The sequence below is a fragment of the Leptonychotes weddellii genome, chromosome 1 (genome assembly GCF_054177405.1).
Source record: "Leptonychotes weddellii isolate Sample4059 chromosome 1, ASM5417740v2, whole genome shotgun sequence".
Lineage (NCBI taxonomy): Eukaryota > Metazoa > Chordata > Mammalia > Carnivora > Phocidae > Leptonychotes > Leptonychotes weddellii.
The window spans coordinates 38,420,827-38,437,220 of record NC_138369.1 but is presented as its reverse complement, the minus strand read 5'-3'; the positions used below and the strand labels follow the sequence as shown (position 1 = coordinate 38,437,220).

At 37.1% G+C, this 16,394-nt stretch overlaps 1 protein-coding gene across 1 annotated transcript in view; it reads right to left on the bottom strand.

Annotated features, from left to right (window-relative positions):
• Window positions 1-16,394, bottom strand: part of LOC102734275 (contactin-4) — an 805,863-nt gene that overhangs the window by 127,878 nt on the left and 661,591 nt on the right. Inside the window, exons 8-10 of the mRNA XM_081805865.1 lie at window positions 15,195-15,297; window positions 12,456-12,640; window positions 58-194 (exon numbers count right to left, since the gene is read on the bottom strand). Coding sequence (XP_081661991.1) covers window positions 58-194; window positions 12,456-12,640; window positions 15,195-15,297 — 425 coding nt within the window. The remainder of the gene's footprint in view (window positions 1-57; window positions 195-12,455; window positions 12,641-15,194; window positions 15,298-16,394) is intronic.

The window sequence follows — 16,394 nt, the reverse complement described above, 5'->3', positions numbered from 1 at the left end:
AGGCCACATTAAAGATTACAGTCAATAGTATCACACAATTATCATCAGTTGGCTTACCCGAGTTAATAGAGGTTCACCATTTTTTAGCCACCTGTATGTAGGTTTGGGCCTTCCATTTGCTTTACATTCCCAAAAGACATTTTCTTCTATGGCCACGTGTATATCATTTATTTTTTGAATCCAATTAGGTTGAGCTATAGCAGTTCAGAAAGCAAAGAAAAGATATACATTCAGTATATGTTCAATCTATTTTTATCACATGCAATCAAGGGACAAAAGTAGGCTTAAAATAAAATTACTTTTCCAGATGTTTTGCAGATTACAAGACTGGGTAAGAGTTCAGGGGGTACTTTTAAAAGACAACCCACTCTATGTCCAACTTGGAATGTCCTGTTTTTGCAGCCCATGTGGCTGGTCTTTTAATTGTGAAAGGCAGAAAATAAAACTAGCATTGCCATATGGCCAAATTAACTGTCCCTCTCTGAATCATCTATTCTTTTTTTTTTTTTCCTTTTTGTAGGAGAAATATCCCCACATTGCCCCACCATTTTTGGCTCGGCTCATTCTTAGATATACACTACATTTCCCAGATTTCTTTGCAGTTAGAGGTAACTATGTGACTAATTTCAAGCTAAAGGTACCAGTGTGAAAGTAGTGAGAGCAACTTCCAGGTAGTTTACTGAAAGATACTTGTCCTGGACTCTCATTGTCCCGTACCACTGATTGGGAAAAAAGTGACAACTGTAACAGCCTTGGGCTCAGAGAGAAAAGCTATGTAGGATAAAAATGCTGACTTACCAGTCTTGGACTTTGAATGACCTTGTAGAGCAAAGCTGCCCCACACCCACCAGCTGATTTTTGGGGAAATATGTGGGAGAAAAACTTTTTTAAGCCACTGTATTTTTGGGTCTCTCTGTTATAGCAGCTCAGTTTGTCCCTAATACACTTCACTCCTACACATTATATAGATAATTGTGTGACTTCTTTCTCCTTCTAGACTATATCATTGTTTATTATTGACTTATTTCATATTGATAGAATGTTATACCCAAGAGTATGGCTCCAAAAGCTCAAATCTCTGAATGAGTCCTGATTTTTGCCAAAACTTTCTTAGGAAATCAAGTCTTGCCCACAGTCTAACAGGAATTCAAGACAGCACTTAACTCCCACATTGCCCACGGCCCTATACCATTCCCACCAACCTTTCTCATGCTTCAGTTGAAGTCACACTTTTTTCTCCTTGTTCTCAATAGAGATAAAGACACTCTTAGCTCCACATTCCATGTCTTCATACATATCAAGCCTTGCCTAAAGCACTATTCATGCTATTGTTAACTGTAATGGCAAATGTATTTAAGTAGAAGACCTTCAGCCCAAAGTTCATGCAGAAGAGAACCATGGCTATCATTATGTAATGTTTTCTTCTCAAAGGGCATTTCCATAGGGTAATGCCTACCAATATAAACCTAATAGTTAGAATTGTTATCAGTATTTAATTAGAAGATGCTACTCAATATTCTTAACATGTCTCTTAGCTGACTTGACCTCAGTATCTTCATTTAGTGAGGCTTCAAATCATCTATAATTTAATTCAAAAGGAAAATACTAGTGTTGAGGCTAAGCTATCTTACCTACTTACTAATAAACAAAACTAGAAAAACACTCAACAAGTCACTTAACCAGCAGAGGTCTCTAAGTCGCTGAATAAATGTTGCTTTCTCCTTTTTCCATCTTCAAGCAATTGCATGTTTTTCAAGGAGCAAAGCACAATTTTACAAATTCTCTACTGATGGGGATGATGCATTGCTGCATATGAGGGGAGGCTGAAAGGGTTGATTTTCAAAAAAAAGTTGTAACATCAACAAGCACTAACTTGAATGGAAGGTTATAACCTTCATCCTTGAAAGAGCTGCAAGTCTGCCATTGTTCTATATCTTCCTGCTGCTAATGCAAAGGGAGCTCAAAAGGTAGATACCTTTTCTGTTCTCTGCTTGGAGAATTTGATGTGTAACCCTGATAGGGCTAATGGCAGTTGTGTGCCTGATTTCACATTCAACCTGCTGAATATTTACCCCCCACAGAGTCCACGAAAACAAAGCAAACAAGAAAAGCTACAGAAATCTATGTGGAATATTAACAACTAAGCCAAACTTTTCAAAGAGACTGAGGGAAAAATAAATGGAAGGGCAAATGTAACTTATGAAGCAATGTCAAATTGAAGCTCAAAAAGGAAACATCAAAATCACTTGTAGAGACTGAGATTTCAATGTCATAGATTTCCTGTAACACTTGGGCTTATTCATTGCTTTCTCTCAAAAATGTAGAAAGCTGGAAGCAAAAACTTGCCATCACAAAAAAAGGAGATGGGGCAGGGAAGGGAGGGTCTTGAGAGGATTATGAAAAGACCTTGCAAAGTTCTAACTAATTACTTTCATGGGTTCATTTTGTCTCTTCCAACAGGGTTATGGAGGTTAAGGTACTTGACAAGAATGTTCAATGGTAGTTATTTGTGCTGGCCAAGGTGAAATCACAAACTAATTCAGGAGTTGTGAGACATCATCAGGTGCTTTCTTTGTTTTTAAAGTAAAATTAATTCATAGAAGCCAAAACTGAAATGATAAAAACATATTCCTTTTGAAGTGAATACCTGGACAAGGACCCAGGATTAGGAAAAGAATATCATTTATATAAATGGCAAAGAATGAGATCATCTTTCTTTTTAACATGCCCGTTGCAGATCTATAGGGCAAAAGCCCACACAGTGAAGACTTCTGCTGCCACTCACTTAGACTGGATGAATCAGATCTAAGTGGGTGAGTTTGTTATATCAAGTCCTGTGCCGAGTTTCTTGTATGAAGTCTGTGTCTGATGGAAATTGTTTTTATCTCTCCTTATCTTTTTGGGTCACCTAGTTCAAAGTCCTTGAATAACAAATGGTCCATTTTAGTGCATGACAGAAAACATGGTTTCCCTGGGCAGGTGGGATGGGTGGTGGCTAATGCATATGGGCCCATGGTATTTACTCCTTAGTATCTAGATTCAACTACATTTTATAACACCATGTCTAAATAATAACTCTAAACAAGGCCTGAACAGGTTGGTATAGAACTATTATTTCAGAAAGAATGTTTATATGCCTTTTTGGGTAATATATGTAGATCCCACATATTGAACAGAATTAATCACATCCACTTATTAAATCATCTATTTTGGTGATTCATGTTCTTTCAAGGTTTGAAATGGAGTAATCCCCTCTAAAACATAACAAGTCTTGTTCTCAAGCTACAAATTCAAATGTAAGGTTAAATGATTGCTTTGGATTTGACCTGTGACACTGTTAGTCTCTTGGATAGATGAACAATTTTTTCATTTCAGTCTTTTGTGCAATAACTGCCAGAAATGACCTAAATCATTGTGTATTTCAGCCACTGGAATCATGCAAGCATCATATCTGATAAGAATTTATATTGCAGATGGATAGAATTTCAACTTAGTGGCCAAAAAATTCTCAAAGGTAACCAGATCTCTGATTCTCCAAAACCAGAAATTTCTAATAGGAAGGAATGCCATCCTGAGCCTTAGAACTTAGAAATTTAAAAATGTAAAAGAAAGGATATGCTGGAGAAAAGGATTTAAATTACTACTGCAAAGATGACCCAGTAGTCATTTGAAATAATTTCTGGTTTCTTACACAGTCTTGTAGAAGATGAATCACCTCCAGGGAATGCAGAGGTTTGGCTAACAATGCTTCAGAAGTTTGTTGGTAGTGGGTTTTATGAACCTGAAAATAATTACTTGGCTTCAATTTACCACCCATGTACATAGTTGCTTCCCAAATCTTTATCTCCAGCCTGGAAATTTGGATTGTTGACAGAATCACTGAGATATTCTCATAATCTTCGCCTTGAATCCATTGCTCCCAGAACTGGTACTTGAACTATTAATTTTGAAACTTTACTGTAGAGAGTCTTCCAACTTATCCTTACAGTCTCCTTTTAAACCCTGACTTCCCACTTGCACAAGTCATTGAATGGAAAGACCAGCTTTACCAGAAATACTTGCATTGTGTTCTGAGGTAGGGTCCATATTTGATCTTCCTTCAGCCCTCATAATCTCCCATCCTCTGACTTCAGGCTCTCATCCAATCTACACACAACAGCAGGCAAGCAGCCTAATATGGCGGTTTTCAAATTCAAGTCTAAGCTCTGAGGGTTCTGGGGAGGTACTGTCTTCAACTAGAAAAGCTTTGCTTTGTTTTAAATATTGAGAATTTCATGTAAAAAAAAAAAGGAACTTGATGATTAAACAACACATGCACTTTGAAAAATACTATGCTGAAGCCATCTAAATCTTGTTTTGTAATAAGCAGCTTGGATTCGGAGCCTGCAGATTGAAAGCTTGTTTTCTCATTTAAATTGAGGCAAGGTTGGACTTGACAGTCTCTGAAGTCTCTTCTAACTTTAATATGCTAAGTCTTTAGATTGCATCTTGAACCAACTGAATTCTTGGTTCTCCTGGGTTCACAGTTAATTTGTGGTTCACTCAGACACTCCTATTTAGGATCTCTTTACCTCTATACTGAACTTTTGCCTCTAGCAATCAGGCCAACTCTCTCACAGGTAACAATGATAAACTCTGCACAAAAGATAAAAGCTGACTACTGGGAATATTAATAGGCATTCACTAATAAATACAACAGATATGACTGTAGGAAATAATCTGTGTGTGAGATAATGGACAGGATTTGTGAATGTGCTTTGCACGCTGTAAATGTTATACATACTAAAAGAACATTACCATCATTTTACATTTTTAGGCTAATATTTACAGTACTCTGTCATCTGGTTCTACCAAGTTCTCTTACTTTCCCTCCAATTATGCCCAGTGAACGCACAGCCCCTGTCAAATAAGGGTCTTCTTTGTCCTCAAGTCCAATAAGCCAGTTCCTCCTCAAACTTTTGTTCTTACCACTTTGTGTTTTTGGAATATTCTCTTCCACTTCATTCCTGACCTGTTTTTAGTCTGAGGAAATACCTCCTCCACGAAGCCTTCCTGATCTTCCAATTGTAGACCTACTGAACACATACTGTTCATTTGGCACAAACAGCCCATTTTGTGCAATCACTTGTATTGTTTTTGTAAGGCCTCACATTGGTTCACCAAGCCCATTTCTACCCAAGAAAACCAAGCTATTACTCTAGCCTAACATGGATTAATTTCCTTTTAATTTTCAACTTAATCACTACCTAGTAACTCTCAGAATCTGCTCTTATCGCCCTTTGTCCTTCCCCTATCTACCTTCTGAGGAAAATACTACCAGGCATTGACACTATGTAATTATGGAGTATCTCATCAGTATGTTTATACATGTTATTTCTCAACCTCATAATAACCTGTAGGCTAAATAGAATTATCCTCATTTTATAGATGAGACCCAGGAATATTAAGGTCTCAATTCAGAAAGTGGTTCAGTTAGGATGGGCACACAGGTCTGCTTGCCTCCAACATCCATGCGCTATCTACAGGCTCTCAAAATATGTTCAACCCTACCATCAGTGATGATGGGAGCATTCTTTTGGACCTGTATCTCTCAAAGTGTGGTCTCAGAACCAGTAGGGCTCCCCAGGTCTCTTTCAGAGAGCCCATGAGATCTTTTCTTCCAACTACCTATCTGTATGAGACCAGATTTTCTTCATATACTTCAACCAAAACAATACATCATGATAGATTGACTAGAGAAGCACATATAAGAGTCCAGCTTTCTTCTGTTAAGTCAGACATTAAAGAGATTTGCAAAAACACATAAGCAATGTCCCTTTTCTCATCAACTTTTTTGGGAAAAATACAGTCAGTTTCTTAAAATTTGTTAATTATGTTAACGTGGTCATTTTAAAATCAAGAAATTAATAAATTAAATTCTCAGTTTTAGTTTCTAATATGGTATATATTGGTAGATATAACCCACATAAGCAAAAATTCTTTGGAGTATTTAATAATTTTTAAAGGTGAAAAGGGGTCTGAAACCAAAAGTGTGAGAACTCCTACGTTAGACAAGCACAGAAATTTGCAGATAAATGAATCCATTTATGTAAAACTTGCCACAAGTATATTTAAACAGTATTCCTTGCTGGATAAAATTTGTAATAGCACCTCTGCTTTCCGTGGCAATACAGAGTGAGGGAATTGAATTGTATTTCAATATGTTGTCCTTGATATGACTTTTTCTTCCCTCATCTGAAGCTTCTTTTAGGGTAAGGATCTTATGACCCTACTTCTGTATCATTTCCCACTGGCCATCATTTACACTATGTTCTCTTGAAAAATTGCAGCAAGCCATTTTATTAGAACTACCAGACAAAGAGAAGGAAACAAAAATTGTTGACTTTATTTTAAGTGACACTGAGGGAAATTGAGGGTCTCCGTATCATTTCTGTCCAGGACAATTAAGCAGACTATTGCTCTACTGCAAAATTACCTTATCTGCTGTGTTCATTTTTGGTCACCACGTCTTTTGAGCCACTTTGTAGGGCTGAATATTATCTAGTGATCACATATACGTAGCATATCCAGGGAGAAATTAGTATGCTGTGAGGCATGATGCTTCTGTATTCACTCATTGATGACCTTAGAGATACTCAAACATCATTTGCAGAGTCATCAAGCCTACAGTTTTGCCATTTGATCCAAAGGACTATAGCATACAAGGTCTAGACATACAACCGAATATGTAATTTGGAAAGGAAAATAAAAAGAGCTCTTTTGGTCTCAATAATCAGGTTATTATCTTAGAAAATAGGAAGTGAGAAAGTCAACTGTTCATCTGGATGTTGTCATTTTATTATGCTGGTTGTGGAAATATGCAGAAAAAGTATCTGGATGATTAATGGATATCCCCCTTACCTATTATATTAAAATGTCTTCTTGGCAGGAAAAGTAACGTGAAGTATAACAGAAAGAGCAGTTCTGGTTATAGCTCTGATTCTCACTCACTGTATGATCTTGGGTAAGTTATTTTATGTCTCTGAGCTTTATTTTCTTTGCTTATAAAAATCAAAGGGTTGGACCCAATAGTTCCTTCCAGTTCAAACATGATAGGAGTCTATGAATTATAACCTGCTCAAATATTATACCCTCTATTTATGGAAATATGATGATTGTACTCTTTTTTTAAATTTTTAAAAAATTTTATTATGTTATGTTAATCACCATACATTACATCATTAGTTTTTGATGTAGTGTTCCATGATTCATTGTTTGCGTATAACACCCAGTGCTCCATGCAGAACACGCCCTCTTTAATACCCATCACCAGGCTAACCCATCCCCCCACCCCCTCCCCTCTAGAACCCTCAGTTTGTTTCTCAGAGTCCATAGTCTCTCATGGTTCGTCTCCCCCTCCGATTCCCCCCTTTCATTTTTCCCTTCCTGTTATCTTCTTCTTTTTTTTTTTTTTTAACATATAATGTATTATTTGTTTCAGAGGTACAGGTCTGTGATTCATCAGTCTTACACAATTCACAGCGCTCACCATAGCACATACCCTCCCCAATGTCTATCACCCAGCCACCCCATCCCTCCCACCCCCTACCCCTCCGGCAACCCTCAGTTTGTTTCCGAGATTAAGAATTCCTCATATCAGTGAGATCATATGATACATGTCTTTCTTGATTGTACTCTCTTAACACCTGTTACCTATAGGAGAAATACAAAAGGTATTAAATATCAGGTTCTTTTAGTTCACACTTCATTCTTCTAAATGATGACTATATAATACTATAGGTCTATTTGTGAAAGAAAGGAAGTGACTATACAGACACAATGAGGTGGAAAAATGAGTAATTATCAAGTGAATTAAATCCATTTTATACTTTCCTTTCCCTTCCTCAAAGATAATTACTTTAGCACTCTCATTCTACTGTCTATGTAGACTGGCTACAATACTTGATGGGACAGCAAGCTGTGAGCTTTGTGGAGAACTAGGAACACCTTAGCTTGCATGACCTTTAATCTCTGCTTCACTCTGCCACTTGCAAACAGCTTAGCACAGAGCAATGGTTTTCAGAGTATGGGCTCTAGTCGAGCTGCGACAGCATTACTGAGCATAACTTTTAAAAAATGCAAATTCTCAGGTCCCACCCCAGCCCTACAGAATCAGGACCGCTGCTTAGGGCCCAATATTCAGTATTTTAATAAGTTTTCCACGTTATTCTAATGCACACTGAAATTCAAGAACCTCTAACATGGAGGAACAAGCCTGGCATTTGGAATCTAGCTCTGCTTCTTACTATGTAAACTTAAATCGGCTATAGAATCTCTTTGGGAAGCAGTTCCATCTACAAACTGAGTTTATAAGAATAAGTCTTATTGGCTCTAACTTCAAAATATATGTTAAGTCTCTCCATTTATTTTCCTTCCTTAAGTCCTAGCCACCAACACCTCACCTAGATGGCTCCCTGACTGGTTGTCCTGCTTTTGTTCTTGGTTCCCCATAATCTATTCACCACAAAGCAACCGGAGCGGTCTCTAAAGACATGAATCATATTGAGTCATTTCCCTGCTTAAAATCCTCCATTATACTCAAAATAAAACCCAAACTCTGTGCCTGGCTTGTAAGGTATCAGTCGCCCTCCAATTTTTCAAAACTTTTTGCCTTTTCTCACCATGATTTAGTTATATTGGCTTTCTTGATGCAGCTCAAACATGTCAAGTGATTTCCTGTCTCAGGGCCTTTGCAATTTCTTACCTTCTGACTGGGATGTACTCCCCTTGAAAGTCTGGCTCTTTCTCACCCTTTAGTTTTCAGCTCAGAGTTCAATTCTCTGACTAGTCTTCCCTGACTATCTTATCTTAGGAAGCCTCTCCCCTCCTCCTTATTTTCTGTCATATCATCCTAATTATTTTCTTCATAATTCTTATCACAATATGAAATTTTCTAGTTCATTTGTTTTCTTAATAGTATATTGTCTTCAACTTCTAGTAGAATACAAGCTCCTTGAGGGCAGGGATTTGTACAGCAACCCTACTGCCTAACACTGCCTGCCACAGTTATAGAGACCTCTTTAGGCAACAGGCTTGAGCAATGCAAACTTGAGCAACGTGAAAGGGCCCAGAGTGACCACCGAGCTGAATGCAAACAGGATTGTTAAGCTACCCACCTTGAAATAGTCAAAGGCCCTAACTGACCAATTACAACAGGGCAAAGTTCCTAAGGTTACCAAAAAAGGGAAAATTCCTTATGTTCCCATACTCCCTCACTCCACCCTATAACTATAGCCCTTCACCACCGCCTCATGGCAGCCATTATCTCTTTTGCTGTCCTGCTCACTGTTCCCTAGCAGTGTTCAATAAACTTCTATCTCCTTTGTTATAAATTGGGTGAATTCTTTCACTGCCTGTGCCGCTGGCCCCTACCCGATCAGGATGTTCCACAATACAACAGGCAATGAAAAAAATAGTTGTTGAACAAATTAATAATATATTAAAATCCTTGGAAAATGTCTACCTTGAACAACAAAGATTTATTGTATTTTACTCTTTAAAATTACAGATCTGTATTGTAGAAAGTGTTTTATGCTGAAAAATGTCTGAAAGAGCAGATTAAAACTAGACCACACTGTATAATGTATAAACTTATCCAGCCACTATATCCCATACCTGAAACTAATGTAACATTGTGTGTCAACTATACTCAAAATAACAACGACAACAAAACAACAAAACAGAAACTAGACCACGCTGGTCAAGTATAAGTCACGGCAAAAATAAATTGGAAAGACAGGGTAGGGTAAAATGTTTTATTTTAGAACGAGTTTTAATTCTTCACGCATCTCAAACATGAATAGCACATGCTAACCGAAAGGTACAGCTATAGTGGGAGCGCTCCTACCAGAAATAGGGGCTCCCATCATTCTGACACAGGGATGATGGGAACAACAGAATCATGTCCAGCAGGCCCCTGGAGGAAGGTTAAATGGCTCCAGTGTAAGATGAGAAAAATGGCCATTTTGCTAAGCCAGATGAGAAGTTAGCACACCTGTGGTTGTTGAAGTGGAGACTTGATGAACAGAATAAACAATTGGAACCATAAAAAGAGAAGCAAGTTTCTAAAGTCAAACCCATGGTTTATAATCCCTGAGTATAGCACATCTTAATGTTGTAAGAAATTCTCTTGTCAACAAAGACAGAATGTTCACGGATATGTGACTGGGGCTATTTTCTCCCCTTTTGTGATATACACAGTGATTTTAATTATAGTAACTCATTTAAATTGGAGATCTAGACAGCTGGATATTAGGAACTCCCAGCATTGGGAAAACCCAATAGAGACCAAAAAAATGAAAGAAAAAAAATGACAGCCAAGCACTTTTGTATAATTAATCTCTCCTGTGACAATGAAAACAGTTCGATGATTTCTGTGTCACTGATATGCTAGTTGAGGAAAAACAAAAGAATAAACATAGATGCAACAGCCAAGCACTATTAAAGTCAACTGATCTGACAAGCTTTCTAATACCAAGGGTGGTTGACAACTGAGAAAAAAGCTGAGTTATCTTCAGAAAGCAGGCAAATTTCATTCCGCTTTTCCCCCCATGCATGGATGCAGATAACTTCATTTAAAAGGGAAACACTGTTAGAACCTGATTTTCATCTCCAGGGCAGGATCCCTGAAGAAAAAAATCCATTTTACTGCACAAGGCTGAAGGCCAGTGACAAGTTTGATTCTCTAGAACAGTGACTCTGGAGTATTCTTTTTCCAGTGCAGGAAAACTTTGACCCACTAGAAAGCACTACACCAACTCTTGGTTACAAAACGTTTCATACTTTCATAACAAAAACAGATACTTCACTTAAAAGAAAACCACGAAAGTGAAAATGACTTTATTCAATTAGTTGAGCAACTGAAATAACACTTAGGAACAATCACAACTAAATTGAAAAGTCTATTCAGCTAATAAAAAAGAGAAAAAATTGGCCATTTACCCGAATAATTTCAGGTTGTCCTTACCTGACATATAAGAAATCATTATTACGCTCGTGAGAAAAATGTACCCTAAACACTTGAAAAATACATCAGTTTTATTTCACTAAACAAATATGTAACTTTTGGTTCTATGTTTTTTCAGTCAATGAACTATGGAGTCCTTTGCTTTTCAACCAATCAAGTATGGTATCAACTACCACAGTTTAAGAAAGAGCCAAGATCAAATATCAAGTCCATCATTTGACTTGAGTAGAATTAGTTCTTTATAATTGTTGAAGAAAGACGAATGATTAAAGAAGTGTGTAAGTTCATTCAAAAACTGTTGTCCAGGTAGGTCATCACGTGAAATAGTTTCTAGAACCATGTGTGCTTGCCTGCCACCCTGGATATATCAAGTATGTGAGTTCTAAATCCTGAGGGTCATGCGGGGGAGCTCCCTGCAAGCTAGCTGATGCTCGAAATCTCCACTCAGTTTCCAATCATGTTTCTAAAGAAGATTTTATGACTAATGAACAAAATCTTTGGCTATGTCTTAAAACCGAAATGCTTTGGGAGAAGAATTGGTGAAATAAATAGACCTTGTGGTATCTGTTATTGCAAAAAAAAGAACATTTAAAACTTCTGCTACAACTTGCCTCTAAAGAGCTACTCTCAGCATTTTAGTATTCACTGTTGTATATTTAAACTATTTTTGAATAATTATCAATCTACAATAGTTATTTCCAAAACCCCAGAAAGATGGGATTCAGACATGTTCCAATTTGGCAGAACTCAATTTGCTTTCTAAATGCCTATCCAATGAAATCCCTTTTTGGATTTCAAATCGATACCCTAACAGGGGTTTCCAAGATTGGCTAAATTGATGACCACGTGCTACCAGTTTTACATTTATATTATGTTTGGATCAATGCCGATGATTTGATTGGAATAGGAGCAGCTGCACATAAAAAGTCTTTGGGGTGAGAGAGATTTGTCACGCTCCACTCTGATAAGAACTAAATTTGGGGAGTGTGCATTTTTAAATGTTCATGGTACCACATTAAATTGCTATCAAATGGAAGCAATTACAAAGAATTAACATGAGCTCCAAATCAAAATTCAAAAGAAGAAAAGCACACAGTTTAAAAAGAAATACATCAGGAGAAGGAATCACAAAAGCTCTCTGGTGTCAGGTTTACAGCTTGATGGAAAGAGGAAAAACATTTCCTTTGCAAGTGCATTCCTACTAATACCCATCTCCCAAACACCTCAGCCTGATTTCTTCCTCTCTGCTCTGTCAACATCTTTGCCCCCCACCCTCACTCTCCACACCCAGAATCACCCCAGGAACGCTACTTAGCAGCAAACCAAGGGTTTTACACAGTCCTATTTGACACAGTCTTTCCTGAAAAGCCTGAATGCAAACTTCCCAGTTTATGCTTTTAATACCAAGGTCTGTAGCATGACAAATGATAAATTGCAAATGCAAACTTACCATAAAAAGTCAACTGTCCTCTTGCTACATTTTTCCCTCTTGAATTTTCAGCCACACATTCATATAAACCAGCATCTTCCTGCTGAAAATTGGGGATTTCAAGAATTCCATTTGACTTGTGTCTTCTGGCTTTCCTTGCTATAGGCTTTCCATCAGCTCTTCTCCAGATAATAGTTGGTACCGGACTGATAGCGAGAATAAAAAGAAGTGCATCAAATTCGAGAAAACTGTATCTTTTATTTGAACCTATGCTTCCCATAACCCCTTCCTTTTTGGTTCTGAACAGATAAGCTTGCCTTAGACAGTATTTCCCAAACTTCATTCATTCATATATCACTATTATGATTTTAGCCATATCCACATTTCTAGTATTACTATTCTATATATTGTGTTTTTCTTAGAATCAAATAACCTTTCTTAACCTTGAATAAAAACATGTGATATTATCACTAAAATAAAATCAGATTTTTATATGTTTGTTATATTTTTTAGTGTAACTGTTTTTTCCTAAATCATAAATATGAAAATAAAAATGTTCATGCACAAATGTGTCAGACTGAAGATGACGGCAATTCTTTCATTCTTCCCATACGAGGTCCAGGTCCTCCTCCGCCTTAAACCTGCTGGGTTGTTTGACTACTTTCATTATTGAAATAAGACAGAAGTGATGTTGTGTCACGTCAAGGGTTAGGCAAGAAGAAACTGGCAGCTTCCATTTTCTGTCCCTTGGAACATTCTCTATAGAACCTTACCAGCTTGTAGCAGCAGTTCACTAGGAGAGTGGTTTGAGGAAATTTCACTTAAAATAGTAAGATAAGGGAAAAAGCCATCTGTGGAGTCTTTATGTACTCTCAAGGCATCTATCATCCTACAGCCGTAACAGTGAGAACACATCTTAAATTGCAAGGAGGGCATCATTGAGTCTGCAAATCAATGGTTTAGCAAGCTAACCACAGCTTTTAAGATTGCAACTTCCTACCAGGGGATACAATTATTTACTTATTTATTTTTCACAAAAACACACACAGAGAAGTAATTAGGCTAAAGACTTGCTAATCTTCTCTGGAAAACCTGAGATGGTATTTAAAAAATTAAAGCCATCAATTCTACTATACTTGTTTTAGAACAATTTAAGTTAATTCAACAGACACTAACTCAAAATGCAGAAAGGGCTCTATCAAAAGTACATTACGGGTGCCTTTACATTTGATGAGATATACACTTAATATGTGCCTTTACAAATAACTGTACTTAGATATAGTCTTCCTGCTCGTAAGTGGGCAATGATGATGTGTTTTGGCAGCTGGATATGCATACCCAAACATTTCTGTGTAGACTGGAGGAGCCCAATTTTGGTCTTTTGTTTTTATTCCAGTGCCATTCAAGCACTGTGAATAGAGTTTAATTCATACCCCCTTTGAAGTATGAACGATGTAAATTTTGCTCTTTTTCCAAAAAAGATTTTTCAAGGTGTCACCTTGCATAGTTTACCAAATTTATACCTGGCCTATCCAGCTACCTGCTTTCACCTTTTCCCTGGATTGTGTTTCCCAATGTATATATTTAAAATAAAAAATGGGGCCATGTTATACTGTTTAGCAATCTGCTTTTAGTCTCTTAGCAATAAATCATGGGTATTTTCTCTGTCTCATATGTTGCTTTACAACTTGACTTTTAATGTCTGTACAGTGCTCAGTTCTATAGATATGTCATAGCTTATTTAATGTGATAAGTTTTCAGGATACAAAAATTTATCATTGTATTGTAGCTTACACCGCCCTGACTTAAAAACATGGAAACCAAAAGAATCCTTTTATTAGAGCTGAAAATCCAATGATAAAAAGGAACATCTTTCTTCTATGGTTGCTGTGAAATGCAAAAAATTTACAGAAACAGATTAGATGCTAATATGGGGGTCGAGCACAAGTTAGTGTTGTTGCCTTAGTCAACATTTGGGCACAGGGAGAGGATGAGGAATTAGCAGTGGGCTAGCCGGAGAGAGGGGGTTGGGTGTAGAGAATAACACCAATCATTAAAATCCACAGATGATCTAAAAATTCTCATTTCAGATGATAGTATCATTTGTGCCAAACCATTTTTTCAGGGTTACTGGGAAAATCTTAACTGATCTGTGTTTCATTTTCTTTAGGCCCTCTGAGAGATACTCTATGGAAATGTTAAGGGGATCTCAAGTAGGCTTATCACTCCACAGACTTAATAATAAAGTTGTGAATAATTTTCAGATATAAGATCTTACGTATCTTTAGCCAGAAGAGAAGGAAATCCAAAGTAGAGAGAAGAGACTGGTCATTTAAAAAGAAATTCAAGAAAAGTTTGATGCATCCTCTGTAAACTAGGGCCAGAAGGAAAGTCCATATTTTCCCAAATAGTCAGCTTGAGTGTACCTCAAATGAAGGCCATTGTTTTCCTGTCATTCTGGGTTAGACAGCATGCACATTACAGGTCACAATAATAGAACAAAGTACTTTTTCAGAATTGCCCATTCTCTTCTCTTTTGTGGCCACATCAATTGTGGCAGCCTAATCCCCCTTGCACCATTACATGTCCCCTCTCCATGGTGAGAGGGCAGAATCAAAGATGCATACATAGAATTACAAAAAGAAAGGCCTGTTTTGTTTTTCAGTCACCTCAGAAACCATCGCTATAAACAGTGCAAATAAAATTCTCTACCTGCCCCAGCTGAAGGGAGGACAAGATGGAAGAGAAACCAGAACTTACTTTCCTAAGGCAAAGCATTCCAGCTTCACTGTTGTTCCTTTGGCAGTCGGCACTGTTTCTGGGAAATGTACTTCTATTTTTGGCTCATATTCACCCATCACCCCTGTGAATAAACAAAGGAACTAAGTCTTTGAGGTTCTTTTAAAATGTACATAAGTGTTTTTCTGTTAATGTAGGATGCTCTCATACATCATTATGTGCACAATTAATTTCTTCATTTAAAGCTGGTTCTATCTCTAACCAGCCTTGAATTGTGGCTCTTCTCCCAGTTACTGCTAGGGGAAATTTTGTATCACAGTGCCCTACCATCTGCCTAGGATCAAATTCTCTATGCATACAACTTCACTTATCAAAAAACCTTTTTTTTTTTTTTTTTTAAGGCAGTCACCAACCAAAAAAGGAGGGCAGAGATAAAGTCCTAATCACCAGGAAAGTCAAATAAATTATCTTTTTGAAAACATACTGCAGAAAAATTTTAAATATTCAGAAAAATACTTCCATGGTCTATTATGTCTAGATAAGAAAAAAATCTGAATAATCAATTTGTGAACACAAATTACTTTATCATTCACTTTCAACACCAATCTGAATTAATCATAAATTCGTGCACAGAAGGTAACATCAAATGTCAGTATTATTGTATTCTGAACCAATGTAAAAAGGACAGTAGCAAGCAACTACAGAAAATAATCTTAAAATTATACCCACCTTCCTAACGGCATGTTTACTTTGAAGGTCATATTCTCCCACTTTCCCATATCCTACAAAATGCACAACTGTGGCCATGGTAACACAACCTAACAATCTAAGTCCATACTTTATAACTAAAGACTTATCAATTATTTCTTATCAACACATTCTTGATCCCATCTCCCACTATTCTAATTGATCGAATACATTTATTTCTATTCAATTTCTAATCCTTTTCCATGGTCTCTGATTCAGCTGTGCCAGTATAAAGTTTGGAATTATCTAACTTACTAAGAAATGATAGGATCCTCCATTTCACCTCTCTTTTAGGTTTCCCATAGTTACAGAAAAAAAGACTGAGGGATTCAGAAGAAAAGGTAAAAGCAAGGAACGGATGAGGACAGGTACAATGACAGAGAAATAATTCCACTCATTTTGCAGAGGTGATCCTTTTCATCTGCAGCTTTAATGTTTGGGAAGAATCAAGGGGATTTCCTTAATGTGTAAAAG